The 21,567-nt window shown below is 43.6% G+C and overlaps 2 protein-coding genes across 2 annotated transcripts in view; one reads left to right on the top strand and one right to left on the bottom strand.

Annotated features, from left to right (window-relative positions):
• The window catches only part of Fam49a (family with sequence similarity 49 member A), a 117,865-nt gene that overhangs the window by 70,977 nt on the left and 25,321 nt on the right, over positions 1–21,567 (top strand). Inside the window, exon 3 of the mRNA XM_005366544.3 lies at positions 8,198–8,277. Coding sequence (XP_005366601.1) covers positions 8,208–8,277 — 70 coding nt within the window. The 5' untranslated portion in view covers positions 8,198–8,207. The remainder of the gene's footprint in view (positions 1–8,197; positions 8,278–21,567) is intronic.
• On the bottom strand, positions 10,985–11,546 carry LOC101981502 (eukaryotic translation initiation factor 1). Its single transcript, XM_005366543.3, has one exon. The coding sequence runs from the start codon at positions 11,491–11,493 to the stop codon at positions 11,152–11,154; it is 342 nt and encodes a 113-aa protein (XP_005366600.1). The 5' UTR covers positions 11,494–11,546; the 3' UTR covers positions 10,985–11,151.

The following is a 21,567-nucleotide window of genomic DNA, read 5'->3' as shown; positions in this document are numbered from 1 at the left end:
GAGAGAGAGGGAGGGAGAGAGGGAGGGAGGGAGAGAGAGAGAGGGAGGGAGAGAGAGAGAGGAGCAGGTGGCAAAGCCAGAGAGATCTTGCTTCTCTTCTGGGTCAGAGATACAGTGGGCCAGATGCTGGCATTCAGAGGCTGGTTCATAGACTCCAGCAAAATCCGACTCCAGTAATATCATCAAGTCAGACTCAAGGCAGAGCAAGGTGGTCAGGTAGCAGTGTACCCAAAGGCCTGAGGGATGGGAGGCCCACTTGGAGCTTTGCCTCAGTCCTAAGCAAAGTCACTGTCTGTGTGAATAGTTCCCAGTTGTCCATATTTTATATGCCAGTAAAACTTCAAGATACATGCTGGGCTGGGAAAAGACAGCAGTCGCCTTCAGGTTGTAAAATAAATCAAAACAGAAATACAGACGTGTGTGGTTAGTGCTAGCCCTCTGAAGAGCTGCTGGTGTAGCGTTTGCTTTTCTCATTTGCGTTCAGGGAACTGATGCTTGGGAACCCCTGCACAAAGCGTTGACTGTCTGCCAGTCTAAGTGCTAGGAATGCAATGAGGTGTGATAACAGCAGCTCAGCCCCAGAACACCTCAGGTTCAGAGACCCATGAGAAAATGTGTAGTTGTGGTCCTGAGTCGAGCCACAGAATGCCTACAGGGAGCAAGGTGAAACACCTTGCTCAACGTCATAGGGCTTTTTTCTTGTGGTTGCACTGAGGTGAATAATCATGATGATATAATATCATCAGGATGATATAATAATGGGGTTCCTTTCCAAGAACCCAGACTCTCACGCCCATTCCTTTTCTTTCATAACTCAGAGTGCAAATAAATAAAAGCTATGTGCAAGCTGGGCAGTGATGGCACACGCCTTTAATTCCAGCACTCAGGAGATGGAGGTAGGCAAATCTCTGTGAGTTTGAGGCCAGTGCTGCGCGTATACACATGGGTGTAGGACCAGCCACAGGAACATGGTCAATCTACCAGGAGCCACAGTTCTCAAGAAATTGCCTCTCCTTTTCCTGAAGCCATCAGCTGTCCACAGCTCCTACACCGAGGGGAGGGGGGAATGAGTGGGAATTGAGATCGCAATGGTTTCTATCTCATGTATTGGTTGTGAAAGTTAAACCCCACAAGGTGTGAGGTGCTGTCACCACCTGCAGGTGCTGGTGAGTGTGAGGGAGGAAGAGTCACCCATGTAAGGGCCCTGTGGCAATGAGAGAGCCATAACAATGCGGCTAGAGTCGGGGGAGCAGGCAGAAGAAAAGAGGGTACAGAGGAAGTGAGCAGAGGCTGGGATTTTTCTGCTCGGGGCATGCATTTGGGTACCCACTGCCCCGCAGGCAGTGGGTATCCGTGTGAACTTCTGAAGGCTTATCAGCAATGTGGACATAAATGGGGAGGGGGGAGACTAGCCTGAGCTTGGGAATATTGAGATGGATGCTATCTGTAGGACGTAGGTAAGCCCCTGAGGGGCCACAAAGATGACTCTCCGTGGGAAGGAGGAACAGTGTGCAAAGATTTTAATCCCCACTGAGGATGTCCTTGTTGGGGGAGAACCGATTCTGCTCCGTCAGCATGCATGGATGAGACACTTCTAACAGAGAATGCAAACCCTTGAGTGATGGAAGCACACTGTACTTTACAAAGTAATGTCTTATGCCGGGAGGTGGTGGCACACGCCTTTAATCCCAGCACTCGGGAGGCAGAGGAAGGCGGATCTCTGAGTTCTAGGCCATCCCGGTCTACAAGAACTAGTTCCAGGGCAGGTTTCAAAGCTACAGAGAAACCCTGCAAAAAAACAAAAATAACAACAACAAAAAAAAATCAAAAAAGCAAAGTAATGTCTATAAAAGTGGCATCCTGTTACTTTTGTGTTGGTCAACAAAGTGTGAGCTTGGGATACATGGCCTCTGGCTCCTCGCTTTAATCCACGGCATCCATCAGCAAAGCCCATTTTTTTTTGTTTTGTAAATTAAGATATGAAAAAGAGGACCTCAATGCCCAGTACTTCCTGGAGGAATTTGCGGATGCATTGAGACTGCAGGTCAGGAGGTCCAGGCTCCATCTGGAATGCCTAGGAATGGGCCATTCACTATTCCTTCTGTCATGGTTAGTATGTAAAGTGAGTCTCAGAATGCGGGGATCCATGGCTTTACAAGCTTATGCTGATGAGGTGACCGGATAAATTTCTTGATAAAGATGTGATGTCATATGAATACACCCCATTGTTTTCTTGATTTATTTATGGTTTATGAACTATGTCACAGAAGAAACAAAAGTTTCATCAACTGTAACTTCTTAATTCCCAAAATAAGGAGCTGCAGTTGATGTGAGTCTTTGATTCTTAAAGTCTATGTACCAAAAGACAAAATACCCTAGACTGGGGAAGTTAGTGGCTCATTCAAAGTGCTAGCAAACTCCACCCTTTCTGATGGGTCACTGACTTAGTTTCAAATTTAAACCTTCAAAAAAAAAAAATGTTGCAAAACAAACACTGTTAAGACCACCATTTTGTTTTCTCCCTCTGCCCTCGATTGTCCTGAATTCCTAGAGATTGAAAGAAATTGCTTTGTGGACAGCAATGAGGGTTTCCTTGCATTTGTTTCTTTTCTGCACTTGGGATAAAAATGCTAGGACCCAAAGCAACTTCTAGATCTAAGGTTCCAGAGGAGGAAGAGTCAGTTGTGATAGCATGGCATTCGGAAAGGAAACCAGGAGATTGGCTCAGCTGCAAACACGAAGGCAGAGGGAGCCAACCAGAACTAGAGTGAAACTATGAACTCTCAGAGCCCACCCCCAGTGACACAGGTCCTCCAGGAAGCCAGTGCTGTTTCCCTAAACAGGGTCATCAACAGGGCACCGAGCTTTCAACTATGTGAGCCAATGAGGCACTGACTACATCCCTTAAATTATGGGGCAAAGCTCGCTCTTTCTTTCTTTCTTTCTTTCTTTCTTTCTTTCTTTCTTTCTTTCTTTCTTTCTTCTTTCTCTCTCTCTCTCTCTCTCTCTCTCTCTCTCTCTCTCTCTCTTGCTTTCTTCTTTTTTTTGTGGGATGGGTAGGGGGAGGTTTCAAGACAAGGTTTGTCTTTGTAGCTCTGCCTCTTAGAACTTGCTCTGTATACCAGGCTGGCCTCAAACTCACAGATTTGCCTACCTCCATCTCCTGAGTGCTGGAATTAAAGGTGTGTGCCATCACTGCCCAGCTTGTACATAGCTTTTATTTAATAATAATAATAATAATAGTAATAATAATAATAAGACTTGCTTGTTTGCATTTGGCTTTATATTCTGGGAAGACAGCTAATGCTGACATTTAAAGTTTTGCTTCCAAACCAAAGTAGAATTCTGAGGAGAGAGGGAGAAAAAAAGAGAGATAGTTAATTTATTTTCTACTTTTTTGAAACTGGAAATGTTAGCAGTGAATAATTTCACTTGGAATGTTATGGATTTTACACCAGGTAACAGTAGAGCCAGTTCTATAAATGTCAGTTGAACTGAGAGCCTGGAGAGTGATAATATATGTATAAAAATATCATCATTTGTATATCCAAATTTGCCACCCCTTAAAGATGGGCACTTCCCATGTCAAGACCATGCAAGTTGTCTACATAGACACCAGCATGACCAGAGAAACTCCCTTTGTCTTTACTATTTGGAGGGATCTTGGTCAGTCACCCCCTCTTTCATACCTTTTATTTCCTAACTCCTAATATCTCCCAGAGGGAAAAACTCTCGCCTCCACCCATATTCCTCAGACTCTGTGAGTGGCAGCTTCCTTCTTGAGTGAAGCAGACTTGCCCAGGAGATGTTGCCCTCGTGTGGTTTTTCTCTTCTCTGAATTGTTGAAGGGCAGAAACTTCCTCTAATATGCCACAGAGCTGATTCAGAGAAAACCCTTTTCGCATGTAATAGAAGCTATAGAGTCTTTCCACAGAAAAGGGACTGTGTGCCTGCAGTAACACCACCATATCCTTCACACACTTTCAGAAGACTGTAGGTTTTCTGATACCCACAGACAGGGGCCCCTGGAGCGTCTCTTGTGGTACTTTGTCTCCAGTGGAGAAAAGAGCTTGAAGTTTGCATTCTAAAACTTTCAAAGCCGAGGGTGAGTTCATTGGCCAGTTACCCATTTTGAATGCCCTCTTTTGCTGTCAACCAATGTGAACATGAACATAACTTCTTGAAAGTTGTAAGATTTGAACAAATAAAGTGTGGGAAAGCCTATAAACACACAGTAAGTACTCCATATAAAATGAGGATGTTCTCCATTATGTCCTTTTATTTTCATATATTAATAGATAATCAATGAGCATCTTTGAACGCTTACTATATGCCAGGATGTGTTTATGTCCTTTCGGCTAGAGTCAACTCCTAGGTGGATGCTAGGCTACAAGTAGGCTGTGTATCACCTGCCATGAGATCGTGGTTTCCCTCACTGCATTCCCCACCTGCACCTGTGCTATGTATGAGGATGCTCAACACAGGCACAGTCAGTTCTTGAGGGGCGGCTGTGAACAGCGGCATGTTTTCTACAAGATCAAAGAGCAGGAATAAGTTGCGGCCACATTGTTCTCAGATGACATTATTTTAGAGAAGAAGGTTCCTCAGGGGCTCTGAGTACCTTCTGCATGGCTGTAGTCGCTGTGACGTAAACTTCTGCAGCTGGGGAGGAATGACAAGCAGCTGACAACCCTTGAAACAGAAGCAGGAGTCATAGAAGGGGGTGGCCATGAAGTCACTGGATAGAGCGTGCAAGCCAGATTTCCCAGCTCTGCAGAGCACACCCCTGGACTGCCAGAGCAGGCAGCTCTGCCACCCATATGTCTGCTCTGCCATGGGAACTGTGACTCAGTACATCCTCAGATATCCTCTTTGAAGCAGCCACTCTGAGCCAGAGGGGAATTTTTCTTGTCTTCACTTGCTCTTAACCATGATGTCTATAATTAACCACTGTGATCTTCAATTTTTTTTGAATACTGAATCCTGAAAAAGACTATTTTTACTTCCTGCTCTTTGAGTCTGCAAAAGTTCAGACACAAAATGCCTTCTCTTGCTCCTGGCCCAGTGGCCTCCGCTTTGTGTCCAGGTTGTGACCAGCCCTTTTTATTCTCTTGGCTTCAACTTAATTATGTCAGTATCTGCATCCCTCAGCAGACTGAAATGTTATTCTTTTATTTAATGCCATAAAATATGTCTAATCTCAAGTATAAATCTATCTTAATTAAGTTTTCTCCTTAGTACCGTGGTGCATAGCAGTGTGCTCATGTAGGAGCTATGCAAACAGATTGGAGAGGGGCCTTTCTAAGTGGAGTCCAGGGTTCAGTTTAAAAAGTACCATGGTGGGCTAGGGATGAAGCTCAGAGAGAGCATATTCATGGCCCTGGGTTTATTTCTGAATATGTTCATAATAGATAGATGATAGATGATAGATAGATAGATAGATAGATAGATAGATAGATAGATAGATAGATAGATAGATGATATATAGATGTAGAGAAGATGATAGATATATAGAAGATAGATAGATGATAGAGATGACATATTTATATATAGATATAGATGATAGATAGATAGATAGATAGATAGATAGATAGATAGATAGATAGATAGATGATAGCTCTATTTGACCATTTTTGTGATATTCCTATTCACTTGGTAGACTTACCTAAATGAGAATAAAATCTCCTGCATTATTGATCTTGGGAAAAAGTAGCAAGTATCACATCTTTTTCCCGTGAAAACATTGAGATGAAGTATTTCTATTTTTCATGTAGGGATCTTGCATTGGGTTTGAAAGACATGCTTCCAAGGTTAACAGAATTAACCCGTAATAGTGCATCATGCCTGTGGGTCACCTTTCCAGATATACCTGGGTTGAAAGCCCACACTTCTAGGATCCCAAATGTTCCAAGTAACTGAGCCTGGCTGATGTTAGAATCATGTTCCAAAATATTTACTGCAGTTGGCCAACCATCTCAAATAACCTTAGGAAGAGGTAAAGTTCTATGGGTCACATTTGGAGATATCTCTACATTTATTGGCTTGTGGCTTTTACAAACTTCAAAGGCTTGGTGTATTTCCCACGTAGGGATGGATTCTGGCAGGAAAATCATTTATAAAACAGGAGTTTAGAAGGACGTGAATCTGGGACACACTCCTAGCAGCCAAACAGGGAAGTTAAGAATATTTAACTTCCATTAAGTTGTTAGGTACGAAGTCCAGCCTACTATTAAATGAATCATCTTCCTCTAAGAAGTGCTTCCAGCTCAGAACTGGAATTGCTCATTAAAATGAGGTCTAGGAGGGCTTGAGAATACCGCCTAGTACAGGATGGACCAGACCCATGCTGACCTCTACTTCTGGCAGAGTCTGGGGCACGTGGAACTTGCTCAGATATGTTTTCACAGAAAATGGTGTGAAGGCAGGGGACGAAAAGCAGAGCGGCAGAAAGGATAGGGAAGATGTTTCTTCAGAAGAGAGAAATGGAGTGCATTGCTCCATTGATCTTCTTCTCTGGAGAGCTACATGCAGTCTACCAAACCCATCTTCCAGCAGAAAATCCTAAGCTTATCCAAAAGCTGTGGGGATCTAATGTCCTCTGCAACAGATATAAGAACTCTTAATCCCCGAGCCTACTATCCACTTCCTGAGGCTGCTGTTTTGTTGAGAATGATTTGATATTATGCCTTTTATTTCTTTGAAAATTACATTTATGTGTGTGTGTGTGTCTACATGTCTGTCTGTGTGCTCATGCACACACACACACACACACACACACACACACACACACACGCGCGCGCGCGCGCACTTACACTCATTCATATGTAGACATCAGATGACACAGTAGATGGGATTAGAATACGTTCCTGCCTTCTATGTAGGATCCAGGAATTAAACTTGGGTTGTCAGGCTTAGCAGCAAGTACCCTTACCTGCCTGAGCTATTTTACCAGCCCAAAACTTTACATTTTTGTATTTTATGTAGGAGTGTTTCATCATCAGAACACCAACTGATGAAAGCCGGTAACTGGACTAGGAGTTACAGTTTGAAAAATCTTGCCTCTTACATGCATCAAGAGAGTCCCTGGGACCTGAACTCTTTCTCACAAGCTTTAGGAAATTTATGCTGGACAGGCTGGTGTGCACCTGGACCCTTGGCACTTTGGAGGCAAAGGTGGGAGAAGTGTGAGTTCAAGGCCAGATGGACTACAGCGCAAGACTCCAGAGATCTAGGCTACCTAGCAGGTCTGAGAGAGATGGGAAGAGTAAGCAAGAAGAGGAAGGAAGAGAGGGAAGAAAAAAATAATACAAGAGAGAAGATAAAAGAGAAACCCTTACTATTCCTGGCAGATGTTTTAATGACACCCTGTCTGTTATACCTACCCAGTGATATGGTTTGTTCTGCACTGGCAAGAAAGAAAAGCGAGGTAGAGATGTCAGCTGTATGGTTACAGGGGCTTGTAATAGTCAAAGGGAAACATTTCATAGAAATAGTCAAAATTCCACTTCAAAGAAGTTTAAGTTTTAAGAGGGAACTCATTTGTTGTTGTTTGTTGACAGAGGTTTTCTCTCCTGCCTGGTCTTTCAGCTGTTAAGTTCCAAAGAATCATACAGAGGTCTACATTAGTTATAAACTGATTGGCCCATTAGCTCAGGCTTCTTATTTACTAGTTCTTATAACTTACATTAGCCCATAATTCTTGTCTGAGTTAGCCACGTGGCTCAGTACCTTTCTCCGTGAGGCAGTCACATCATGCTTTCTCTGCAGCTGGGTAACTACTGCAGACTGCAGAATCCTCTTCCCAGAATTCTCCTGTTCTCATTGCCCCGCCTCTACTTCCTGCATGGTAGTCCTGCCTATACTTCTTGCCTGGCTACCGGCCAACCAGCATTTTATTAAACAAGTACAAGAAACAAATGTTTTCAGGGTAAAACCATTATTCCACAGCAGTTGTTGTTATTACTATTATGTGAATGAGATACAGGGTACAGTGTCTTCTTCAGAGGCCTGTAACATACACATCTGTCACTACTCTGCTTCAGAGAACTCCACCTCAGGGTTACTTAGCTCCCAGCAGGTTCCAGACCTGATGGAGCTGCTCTTCTCTTGGGCTTAAGGATGTAATGGTGGAACTGTATGCTTCTGAGTCAGCTTTTCACATCCCTGATGGTATTTGCTTTTGTGTTATCTTTTCTAGGTTTGCTGGCATGGGAAACCTGCTCAAAGTCCTGACCCGGGAAATTGAGAATTATCCACACTTTTTCCTGGATTTTGAAAGTAAGTCCTGAGCACTTGATGCAGGAATAGAAACTTGGTAATTGCTCCTTAGCTTGTTTGTAGGGAAGTTATAGAGATTTCCAATGAAACTCAAATAAAATCCAGTGGTATTATGTATTTCTTTCTGACATTATTTCTAAGCCATTTTCTTCCACCCATTTTGATTTCTAGAAACCTAAACAAAGGTTTGGTTTAACTGGTCCATGTTTTATATATATATATATATATATATATATATATATATATATATATATAATCTTTATATATATATATAAAGATTAGCTTTGGTAATATATACATTAAACTTTATCATGAAACTTCCTTAAGATTACACTTCCAAAGGAAAATTGCAAGCACATTCGCTGACATGGATTAGCACTAAGTACCCATATACGTACAAGGGAGCAGTGACGGCCACCAGAAATCAGGCTGACTATTTGTCATCAGTGCCCTCTATTTTATGTATTATTTAATTGCATAAAATTATTTTGGGATCTTTCAAATCCTGGCCTTGTTCATAAGATTATTGCCCCAGTTTTTATTGTCAGTTTGATACAGCCCAGAGTTACCTTGGAAGAGGGAACCATAATTAAACAATTAATCAGATTAACCTGTGACTGTGTCTGGGGTGTTGTCTTGGTTGTCTACTGTAGGCAGCAGCATCCCTAGGTGGCCCCAAACTGGATAGGAAAGCTAGCTGAGTTCTGTGAGCCAGGGAGATAGCCAGAGAGCAAACAAGTAGGGAGGGTTTCCCCAGAATTTCTGCTTCATTTCCTGCCTGGCTTCCTTCAATGATAGATGGTGACCCAGGAGTGTAATCCAAATAAACCCTTTCTTCCGCGTGTTGCTTTTGGTCAGAGTGTTTGGCCATAGCAGCAGAAACACTAAATAGAACAGTTACATCTCCATTACCAAAACAGTATAATCAATTTTTTTTTCTGGTGTAAAATGGCCTAAAAGTCATTGTTAAATAAACAGAGGTTCTGTGTTGTTCATTCGATTGACTGACTGCGCTGACTCAGACTAGGTTGGTATTCCCAATCTTTCTCTTTGTGCATGTGTGCCTGCGTGTGCCTACGTGTGAGTGTGTGTGCACTCATGCCTCAGTGAGACTGTAGAAGCCCACTCTCGGGAGCTGATTCTCAGTTCACACTTTGAGGAATTCTTTCTTATGATTTCTGCCTCCACCCAGCATACTGCAAACTCTGCCCTGCGTACTCCAGGCTCTGCCCTGCATACTGCAGCCTCTACCCTGCATACTGCAAACTCTACCCTGAATACTGCAGGTTCTGCCCTGCATGCTGCAGACTCTTAACATGCATACTCCAGGGCCCACCCAGCATACCCCAGGCTCTACCCTGCATGCACCAGGCTCACCAGCCAGCAAATTCCTTTGTCTCTGCCTCCTATCTCACTATAGGAATGCTGGGATTACAGATGCTGGCTATCCTACCCAGTTTTTGAAACATGGGTTCCAGGTCATCAGGCTTGCATGGCTGTTGCTTACCCTCTGAGCCATCTCCCCGCTCCCCCACACCCCACAGGAGCTGGAACACAGCTGGACATCTCTTTTGTATTCACGCCTACTGCCCTCTTTAACTTGCTGGACACTTTAATTTGTCAAGTATTTATATTAAAGAAAATGGCCAGAATGCCTTCACGTATAGATGGAATTTTCTAGCACTTTTGTTAATTAAATGTTAGACGACCTTTCCAAGTTGTAGAGCGAAAGCCCTCTAAGGTGTTGCATGGCATCTTTGACATATTTAAAACAGCTGCTCAAAAAGGAGAGTGACTCCGGAACTCATGAATTCTGATAACAAAACTCTTAATTACATTCACTGAAGGATACTTGGCTTCTGATCTAACCCCATTCCTCCCTGTTGTTATTGGGTTGGCTTGACTTGGTTTCATTTACATTTGGTTTGATAAGGATTTCAGCTCGGAACTCAAGATGAATTTGCCTGTGATTCTTCTGAAATCTGTCTGTCTGTCTATATGTACACATGTGCATATATTATTATTATTAAAGTAAGATCCATGAATAGCCTTAAATAAGTTACCTGTAATCTTAACCACTTTGTTACTTTATTTTTTTTTCTGAAAACAAGTTTTATTTAAATAAGGGTTTAAATACATTACATAACATTAAAACTGTAAGGGAAAAGAAAACCAAAAAACCAGTTTGTTCCTTCACATGGCACTGGGTAGCTGCTACCACTGAGTTGAAACATACAGCTAGCCACATGACCGATGGCATCAGTTTGGTATCTGTTCCCTTGTCATAAGTTTAATTGATACGAGGCTGGCCCCACCCTTCAGTTCTTCCAACATCCCTTGCAATATGCCTGGCTAAAAATATTACCCTGGTGGCAAGCCACATGTCCATGACCCCTGGGGAAAGATGGCCATTTCTGAATTCTGCCTACCTTGTCAGACACCAGGAGCTCTTACTAGAGATTCCCTCTAGTGGCATAGCTACTGTGGTGTTACCCATTCTCTTGTTCACCTGGGCTGTTCAAGTGGTGACATTCTCCTAGGGCAGGGGATTCTGTAGGGGGAGAGCCAAGGAGCTTCTGGGCAGACATAGCCTATGAACTTGGGGCTCTGGGCTTGGCTGAAACATAGTTATTGCTTTGTTTCAGGCTGGACACTGCCGGGGCTACTGCTTGACCTGTTTAAATGAGGGACTTCCAGACTAGACAGCATGGCTCTTTTCAGTTTATTGCATGAAGGAGTTACACTAGTCCAAGTTAAAAGCGGACCCCAAATGGTTACATTACACAAGCTGTGAGGTTTTTAAACTTGTGACAAGGGACAGGAGGGAAATTCATTGCAAGGAAATCCTCACTTAAGCTTCAGAGTCACAAGCACTTAAAACCCATGAACCTTCAGCTGATCGTCCTTAGCCAGTCCAATCTCTATTAGGAACTGGCATATGTTCTTGCGCTGGTCACCCTGTAGCTGAATTACTTCTCCATATTCTGGATGCTCAATTACAGTACCATTGCAGGCAAATTTCTTCTTAAACGCCTTCACTAGTTTCTTTTTATCGTAATCATCAGCGATCCCTTGGACAGTGGTAAGGGTCTTTCTGCCGTTTCTCTGTTGAATTCTTATATGGATATAATCCTCAGTGCCAGCAGGAAGCAGGTCATCACCCTTACTTGCATCAGCAAAGGGGTCGAAAGAGTGGAGGTTCTGAATAGCGGACATACGATATGATTCCTTTTCCTCGGTGGAAACGGCCTGCGGAAGGCGGCTGCGGGAGAAGGGGCCACTTTGTTACTTTAACTTTAATCGTTCCTGCCATTTTTTTTTTTAAGATTCATTCATTTACTATGCGCACAGTGCTCTGCCTGCATGCATGCCCGCAGGCCAAAAGAGAGCACCAGATGTCACCACAGATGGCCTTGAGTCAACTTGTGGTCACCTGGAACTGAACTCAGGACCCCTGGGAGAGCAGGCAGTGCTTTAAACCTCTGAGCCATCTCTCCAGTCCCTCCCTACCATTGTTATAGCACACATTTTTGCATGATTGCATTCAATGCCTGAAGTGGTTAAGAATAATGTTACAGTCTGCATTCATTCACAGTTCCCCAACACATAGGAGCCCAGAGTAATCCCATGTCCACTCACGCTGGGAAGCCCTAAACACATGAGTCTGCCCTGACTCCCACCTACCGGACAGAATTTGGTGGCCTCCCTTGCTGGTCTAATTGTCTTGATTTCTTGGCTTTCTACACTGCTCTGAATGTTGAGTCATTTGTCAGGACTATTCTTCAGAACCTTGAAAGAGTACAGATAAAACCTGTGAGGATTTAAAGCCTTGGTTTCCAACTGGTCCACCCTGGGGCTCTGAGCCTGAGAGAGGGCTCAGTCCCTTTTCCCTGTTGTCACTGTGCTCTGATCTGCTCAGTCATGTGCTGCGGGCATTGTTTTCCTCTTTAAGGAGAGATCCTGGTGGCTAAAGGATACATTTATAGAAATTTGATGTCCATGATACAAAAACTCCCTTTGCAGATATAATTCTTGTTGCAGATATAATGAAGAGATTATAATTTCTTCTAGATAAGAAAGCAAGCTCTTGATTTCCATGCCTGGTGGCTTTCTGTTAGGACTATAAATAACTGTAATCTATAAAGAAAATATGAATTTTGAAAAAAAATGTCCAAAATTCTGCTTCTTTTTCCAAAGAGAGAATAAAAAGAAACTCCTTTCATATCCTCCGGAAGTGTAGTTTTACTTTCCCTAAATTCTAGGAGGGACCGGCTGAGCTGAGGTCACACAGGGAGTGGTTAGGGAGGGGAGATGGGGACCTGAGTCCCTCCAGCTCTCTTCTGCTGCTTTGCTGTTCCCAAGTGCCTGTCACAGCAGCCAGCAGCTTCTCTGAACACCCCGCATCGCTCTGTTACTGACTAGGAAGAACATGCTTTATTCCTAAACTAAACACGTCTCATGAAAACGCCAGGGAAAAAAACAACACAGCAAAAGCATTCTTTTTATCCTAAATACCATCCCCTTCACCCCTCGCAGGCAGGTTTTCTGTGTGTAGTCTTGATTGTCCTAGAACTCACTCTGTAGACCAGGCTGGCCTCAAACTCCCAGAGTCCCGCCTGCCTCTGCCTCCCAGAGTGCTGGGATTAAAGGTGTGTGCCACCACTGCCCATGGCTTAAATATCGTATTCCTTAAGGAGGTTTCTAAGAAAGACCAATGGTAAGAGAGGTGGAAAATGTGGACTTCAGGAATATTTTCCCTTGAATCTGTGGCTTGCAGATTAATCAAGAAAATGTATGTTGAGCCTGATATGATTTTTTTCCATGTCAGCCACACACAAGCAGGATTGGGGACTAAATGAGAATAAGCCTAGTGGGAAAGTGACAGATTAAAGTGGAGAACCAGACAGATGTTTACTTGAAGACAAGTTATGAGACTTGAGAAAGGCATAACTTGCCTCCAGAGAACGGAAGGGAACAGAACTTGCATCTAAGTTCTGGAAATGGGGAGCCACAGGAGGGATAGGACAACACATGTTGAACAGGTGGCCCTTTAGTGAGTCTTAAAGAATGGCGAGGTTTCTACGGGCCCAGATGGGATGAGGAGTTCTCCACCAGATGGAAATAGTCAATGAGAGGTGCAGAAATTTGAATAGAAGGGGCGTGTTTGAAGAACAACAAGAAGTCCAATTTAGACAGAGCACCCAAGGCCTGTTGAGAAAACGGGGTGGGGGTGTGTGGAATGGAAGGGCTGGTTTGGTAAAGCTGGCACCAAATACACTTGCCAAGCCAAGACTGGAGGCTCAAAATCAGAGCTCACAGCCAGACAGAAGAGCTAAGATCCTCTGGAGAATGGAGAACAAATAAGAGCTGGACAGATGAGCCGCACTTCAGGCACCACACTGAAGAGGGCGCCAGTGGGCAAGGGGTCCTAGAGAGATGCCACAGTAGAGATGCAAGGATACCCTACTAAGTTGAGATTCTAGGGCTAAAGCCTGGGTGTTGTGACCTAGCACCTCGCCGTTCGCTGAGCAGGGATTTGAGTATCATTTGAGCATCAAGTGTAGAGAAAGAGGTTGTGAAGGAAGAACCATGTAGGTCAAATCTAGGCAGTTAAGAGAACATAGGGAGTCCTCATATCCAGTGGGCAATAAAGAGAACAGTTGAAATGGGAGATGATCGCTGAGCATTCTGGTGTCACCAGTCACCCTGAGAAAGAATATTTGGGGTTTGTTGCTTTCTATCCAGAGGCTGGGTGGTAAAGAGTTTAGGAGCGAGGGGTAGAGAGAGGAAGGAAGGCTGAGCAGCATGTAGTAACAGCTTAAATGAATTTAACACGTCTTCTTTCAATGTTGAATATTCTTTTTTGAAGTCAGTGATGGGATATAATTGAACTGGGTCAAATAGATATAATTAAGCTGGGTCAAAACATAATACAAAATTAGACACATCTGTCCTTGGGTTCCTCAGTGGCAAAGATCTGATTTAAATTCCTGTTGACCTTTTCAGTGAGTTCTACAATTTATGCTCATATTTTCCCACAGATCCTTAGCATCTTTGTGTGTGTGTGTGTGTGATTGCGTCTTTTATCCGTTTACTTTTTTTTTTCTTTTTTGTCTCTCTCTGTCTCTTTACTAGGCCTCACTCTTCTTTTTGAAAGTCAGGAGGCAGGGGTATGGTGAGGAAGGTTGATGAATGTCATTCCAGCCAGGGATGGTTTGAAGGGCATTGCACAAGAAGTATGGCTGGAACCCTAAGGCAGATTGCTCAATCGGAGCCTCCACAGTGGCCCCTAAGGTGGGCAGCAGGCATCAGCCTTCCATACAAAGGGATGCAGTGAGTCCCAGACAGGAGTGGTTAGAAACATCTGATGAACTCTTTTTCATAAAAGTAGCTAAGCTTCGCCCAAAAATTCTGACTCAATGGTCTGGTCCATAAGGATCTGCTTACCTTCTGATGCTCAGCCAAACATTCTGACTCCTTCCGATGCTCAGCCAGAAGATTGATAACAATCTCTAGCTAATGCATCCAGTATCTGCCATAATGTTCAGTAACAGGGGAGCTATAGCAAGCAACCGTGTGAGTTCTGAGTAATATTCTTCAAGACAGTAAACATTCAAGTAGCTTAATGGGGATTGGTGGTCACATGACCGTGATCTCAGAGCTCAGGAACTGGAAGGAGTTTTGCAAGTTTGGGGCAAGGAGGTGAGTCAGACTTTATGGTAAGTTTAGGGACAGCTTAAGTTACATATAATACACACACACACACACACACACACACACATGCACGTACTCTTTCATACACATACACATTCTTGCATTGTTGTTGCACAACAACAAATAATAATAAATATCTTTAAAGTACTCAAAAGCATGTCACTTGGAAGGAAGTTTTTTCCTACCAGCAAATAATTTGATCTATCAAACATTCCTCTGAAATCTGAACAGGCATCTCTCCAACAAAAATAAATAATTATCCACGGAAAAGGAATATTCAGTATTATCAACTAGGAGGTAGAGCTACCATGAGCCAATGCCCACAAGGGTGGCTGTCATCAAAACGAAGAGGATAAAAGTGCTGTTGAGATTATGAAGACATTGGAATCCACAGGCAAGTAGGGAATTAAAACGGTCCATCTGCTTCGAGAGACAGTTTGAAATGCTCAAAGGTTAAGGCTCAAGTTACCACACGATAGGGCTGCTCCTGCATATGCCCAATAAAATGAAAACATATACATAAGACTTGTATTTGAGTACTAACATGTGACATCATTCAGAAGGACCGAAAAGGAAAATCCAAATGCTCGTGAGCTGGTGAATAGGCAAATAAAATGTGGCATATCCATTCAACGGAATATCACTGATCAATAAAAGATGTGAATTACTGAAACACGCTACAGCGGAGACAGACCTTGAAACCTTGTTAAGCTAAGTGAAAGAAGCCAATGACCAAGACTACACATGGACTCCATTTGTATGGAGTGCGAGAGAAGGCAGACCTGTGGATCGAGACAGACCAGCTGGTCTAGGATGTCTTGTAGAAGGCTGTTTCCTGATTCGCTTGACTCAGCTCCATTTCCCCCATGTTGGCTCCTGTAGAAACTCTGGTTGACTGTGCCTCAGAGGCCACATCCCTTGGCTCCCGCGCCTCCATGAAATGCTCCCAGGGATGGTCCCTGCTTCCGACTCTCATAAGACCCAGAGTGTGGGAATATTTGAAACCCCAGCTCTCTGCTGTCCTTTCAGGCAGACCCAAAGCCCCACGGCCAGAGTATCTTCTTACATTTTTCCTCCTGTTCTAAATTTTTCCTTGTCAGCATCAGGTTCATGTTACCTGATTCCCTTTCTGCCATGAACTCCTAGGGCTTCTCGGCCTCCAGGCCAGGTCCTGCACATGGAGCGATTGTGAGCATGTGAACATGTCCACTATTTTCTTCTTGGGTACATTTGTGGAGCCCTCCTTTTCTTGCCTCCCCTCTGCCAAGCTTGAAAGCACCCGCTGCCCCCGTTGTCCAGGACAGTGGTCTTTCTTTTCAGATTTTATTGCTCTTTATACACAGCCTCTGTTCCTACAGTAAAAGTAATAGAGGCTTGGTTTCTGTGCTGTGTGACTTGTTCTCTTTGTTAGAAAGAAAGCAATATTTTTTGCAACTTTTATCTGTTTCCACAATAGTATGAAAATTTGCTACAGAGCTATGGATTTATACACAGCAAATTAACATTAATTCTTTTGTGTCCTTGAATATATAGTTAGCACATCGAGGCTTTCTTGATCCCCTCAAAATGAAAATGAACGGGTTTTTGACTAATCAGGATTGATACTGATTCACACACAGAGTTAATTACCTTTAATTTTTGATGTTTTCTGTTTTATCCTGAGTTCTATCATCTTAGCAGATTTTTAATTGTACAGCACACTGTCGTTAACTAGCCAAATCATCGCGCCCTGCATCTAGAACTTAATTATTTTGCACAACAGAAGTGTCATCTCTGCTAATTATCAACCATGTTGCCCACCCCAGTGCCCCGACTCTACTCTTCACATTGCCTCTATTAATTGACATTTTTATGTGCATTGCATAAGTGAGATCACGCAGTGTGCATCTTTCTGTAACTAGTTTATTTCAGCTGTTGTAATTGTATTGTATTGTACTGTCTCCGAGGCTCATCTGTAGTTTTGTGTATTGCACGCTATCTTTATTAAATCTGAACACCATTGTAATTGTACTTATGCTGCCTTTTCATCCTCTGTTCCTTTTCAATCAGTGGTTCTCAACCTTCCAAATGCTATGACCCTTAAATGCAGTTCCACAATCATAGTTATTTTCCTTACTACTTCATAGCCATAAATTAGTTATTGTTATGATTCATAATGTGATATTCATAATGTGATGAGCTGATATTATTTCCAATGGTCTTAAGCCACCCCTGGGAAAGGGTTTATGTTTATCAACCCCTATCAGAGTTGTGACCCCCCAGATTGAGAACCATGGGAGCAGAAGGACTGCTTTATGGTTGTTATAATCCAGTTTCTCATGCGATCATGAAGGGTATTCTGGGCACCAGGCATTCTGTTTGTCACGGTGTAAACGACTGAAGATCTTGCAGTCTGGTTGGGGAGCAGACACAGAAGCTGGCATCTAAGATGTATTGTTGGTTTGGGCGTTGTTTGAGGCACTGTCAGCAACTGAACAATGCCGTGTTCTTCTGCTTCTGTAGCTCATCACTAGTGGACACTTGCTTGAGGTGAAGACTTAGAGAAAATCACAAGCTTAGATTATTGTCTCCTGTGTCTGTCATCTTGCTGAGCACGGAGTGCAATTTCATTGGCTTTCGTGGACACTGATTGAGTGGCTATATGCCAAGACTCCTCCCATTTTTAAGGATGAAACAGATATGATGGTGACTTCTTGCCAGGGGCAAAGAGACCTGGAAAGATAAGATGCTGGCACATTAAAATGAGACTGTTAGAAGGACTTGGTCTCTTCTTGAAAGCATTTTTTTTTATTTCATTGAGAAAGTAAGATATGAGCAGAGCAGAGACCATGGTATGGGACTTAAGTATATCCCGAACAGAGATCAAATACTACACTAACCAGAAGAACAGATCCCAAACGAGGCTAAAGAACTATTCCTGAGTGAGTAGCGGCTAGAACAATGGAGGAGCTGGAGACGTGGTTCTGCAACGAAGAGCACATACTGTTCTCCAGAAGCCCGCCATACTCTTCTCATGCAAGATCCATACTCAGTTACACACCCATGCTGGGTAGCTCACAGCTGCCTGTAATTCCTTTCTAGAGAAGACCAGTGCCTCTGGCCTCCAAGGGATCCTGCACACATGTGCACACACACACACAATTAAAAATTAAAGATGAATCTTTCAAATGGTAGTGTTCTTATGAGACAAACCTGTGTCTCATAAATTAATCCAGGGATAACAGCAATGGGGGTGATAATTAGGGAAATTCTAAAAAAAATAAAAACAAAAATTACCCTATCAGTGTACTTACAAAAGGCTTCAGTTTCCTGTTCTTGGGAACAGAGGTCTGTATCAGGTTAGCCCATCATCTGGGATGTCTTTGTGGACTTCCCGCCTCAGCTGCTCTCCCCTTGCCCCTGTCGCCTGTCAGCCTTGCATCTGCAAAAGTGGTTCAGAGGCTGCTAGAAAACGGACAGGAGACATTTTTCTCATTTCGTGACCAAATGTCTTTTTCTAGTATGCTCGCTTGACAAAGGAGAATGATAAAAATCAAAACAGAACAAACTTGCAAAGCGGTTTCTGGATCCAACACAAAAGTGACAAAATGTGCTCTCCCGGAGCCTAGGGAAGCAGCTCCATGAGTAAAGTGGTTGTCGGGCAATTGTGAGGAGCTGAATTCGGATCCTCCAGACTGGTGTGAAGCCATGTGCGTTGACACATCTCTGTATCCAGTGCTCTTGTTCTTGGAGACACAGGGATCCCTCGGCCCTGAGAGGTGTGTACCCGGCTGTGGGCACAGTGGTGAACAACAAGAGACTCTCTCTCTCCAGGTGGAAAGTGAGCACTGACCCCTGAGGTTGTCCTCTGGCCTCTCTACGTATGCGCCTATACTCATGCATGGGCATTTGCGCGTGCGTACACACGTGTATGCATGCATAGACACAAATTCAGAGAGATTTTTTTTTTTTTATATTCCATGATATTCTAGCACTCCAGCTTTCTGAGACCTTTAACCTCGTCCAAACTCCCCGTACATCCCTTCAGGTAGGAAGCAGACAGGGCTGTTATTAACTTTTCTTTCTTCACCGAGATCTAATCTGGAATTTAGCGGGGGATAGGGGGGTAAGCTGGTGTGCCCCGAGGGCAGTGTTCAGTGAGTGCCAAGGTGACAGAGGATTTGCTTAGAGCACTAGGTCCACCCAGGAATCCCAGTGAAGCAGATGAAATAGGCAGCCCTTCACTCGCCCAACCCTGCTCAGTCCCTGGGGTTTGCTCTGTGGAAAGATCTTTGGGCTCTGGTGTGTGATAACTGATGTCCTGTCCAAACAAATGTGTCAGCCGGGTCCCACTTACATGGTCCAATGGATCCTTGGATTTCACGCTTCTTCTGTAAACAGTATCTCACTATAGGCTATTACCATTGTACATTCCCCCAAACTAACACCAGGTAATTATTTACGTCTCTTAGTTTATTCGGAACGCAGGAGAGGGTGGGAGAGTATGGAAGTGGGTAGGAAGATGGGTTGGGGATTAAATTTATGGCTTGGGCAAATCCTTTCTGCCGTTTCTCGCTCCAGTGTTTACGCAGCAGTCATGGGGCACAGAGATAGCTATACATCCTGGTGATGAAATGCTGCGGCTGCCTTCAAGACCAAAGGCATCTCGTAAATTGTGTCTTCTCCTCAGATTATTTTAGGTTAATTTGCTTCTCTGTCAGGTTCCCCTCACAGGCCTAAGTAGGCTGTGGGGGGAAAGGTGTGCTCGTCCCTGCTGCCTTTGAAGACAGGTTGAGGCCCTGGCTGATTCACAGAGATAAAGTCCTTTTGAATTGACAGCCTCTTTCCAGTTGGAGGCCGGCTGTTGTTCCCTGTGAAATCTTTCTGACAAAGACAACTGCTTTCTTCCCTGTTAGCACAGAGGAATGCCAAGCATTCGGCTTTGAAAAGAAAATATCAAGGGTCCTCCAGAGGGATGCCTTCCACCTAGCCTCCAGCAACACCCAAAATGTTGGCAGTTGACATGCACCAACCCTCACTAGCAATTGCAGTCCAAGAAGAAGTCCATATATCCTCTGCCTGGGAACAAAATGAATGTCCTTTGTCTTAACTGATAAAAGGGTTGTTTACCTACTTAACATTGTAGACGCGTGAAATCTGCTGAGTTCTCCACAGCCAAACTGGGGATGTAAGGTCATAAGACATATGATGCATTTTCATACTTCCCACAGCAGCGAGTCCAAAAAGGACCCTTAAATCAGCGCCTGGATAATGGCTAGGATACAGATGGTCCAGGCCTTCTCGGAGTATTGGCTTCTGAAATTGCCTGTGTAAATCACAAGGACTTTAACAGCTCTGTCGGCAGACAGGATGAGCACTCACTTCATGTAGCCATTCCTCTCAATTCACTCAAGTAATTGAAGATGATTAGATGGTCAGGATGAGAGGCGTAGAAGAAACATCCCTGAAGAAGTCATTGACTACATATGACTAAAACCAAGGACTCCCATCAGGAGTGGTAGTGTGAATGCGTGTAAGTGTGTATATGTGTTTATGTGTGTGCATGCATGTGTGTATGTATTTGTGTATATATAAATGTGTGCATTGTGTAACTGTATGTGTATAGATGTGTGTGTGTGTGTGTATCTGGTATGTGTGTATGTGTACACCAATGTGACAAATGTGTGTGCGTGTGTGTGTGTATGTGATATACCACTTCATAAAAAGTCAAGCTTCCTTTTAAAAATAGAAAAGCAAAGACCATAGTTCAGAGTTGCTGGTCACTTAGCCAATGCTCTCAAGGTTACTGGGGAATTAAACACAGTAACCTTTTCTAGCACTAATTCTTCAGGGTCCCTTTTAAGATGTCATTTCTCGACATCTGAAAACTCAATAAACTTTTTAAATCTGGTTAGCTGGTGGGTCTGAATATGGGGAGTGCTGGAAGAGAATCCAAATCCTTTCACAGAGTTTGTCCCAGAAAGCAAGGCAAGGGCAGTGACAGGGATGGAAAAGGCATTGACAGCGTTTTAGTCTCCCAGAGAGAGCAAATGTCCCAGTAGCTTGCTAGCCATAATAAGACCGTGGGCAGTGGGAGATTTAAGCACACATGTTGATGAAGCGAGACTCAGTTTGGTCACCATTGAATATGGATGCCGTAGTGGCAGACACACAATAGGACAGGGATGAAAGCGTTGTTGATTTCACTGCCCCCTAGCACCCATATCCCATCTCCTGGCTGAGTCCCAATTGAATCCAGTTTCCCATGTCCTTATTGAGTATCTCTATTAAATGTGATGGCATAAGAGTACCGAATATGTGTGTAAACCCTGTATCCAAAGAACTCAGAACTCAGACAAGCATCCCCAAATGAGGCTGGAAATGTAGCTCGGTAGGTTGAGTGCTTGCCTTGCATTCCTGAAGCCCTGGATTCCATCCCTAGCACAGGCAGGTTTGTGGCACACACCTGACTTCCTAGCCCTTGAAAAGTGGAAATAGGATGATCAAGACAATCAATAGATTATATAGTGAGGGCTGGAGAGATGGTTCAGAGGTTAAGAGCACTGACTGCTTTTCCAGAGGTCCTGAGTTCAATTC

The sequence above is a fragment of the Microtus ochrogaster genome, unplaced genomic scaffold (assembly GCF_000317375.1).
Source record: "Microtus ochrogaster isolate Prairie Vole_2 unplaced genomic scaffold, MicOch1.0 UNK10, whole genome shotgun sequence".
Taxonomy (NCBI): domain Eukaryota; kingdom Metazoa; phylum Chordata; class Mammalia; order Rodentia; family Cricetidae; genus Microtus; species Microtus ochrogaster.
This window is presented reverse-complemented; position numbering and strand designations above follow the sequence as displayed.

Bases quoted from the DNA above. Each gene is read 5' to 3' on its own strand.
- LOC101981502 (XM_005366543.3), bottom strand. From the start codon at position 11,493: ATGTCCGCTATTCAGAACCTCCACTCTTTCGACCCCTTTGCTGATGCA.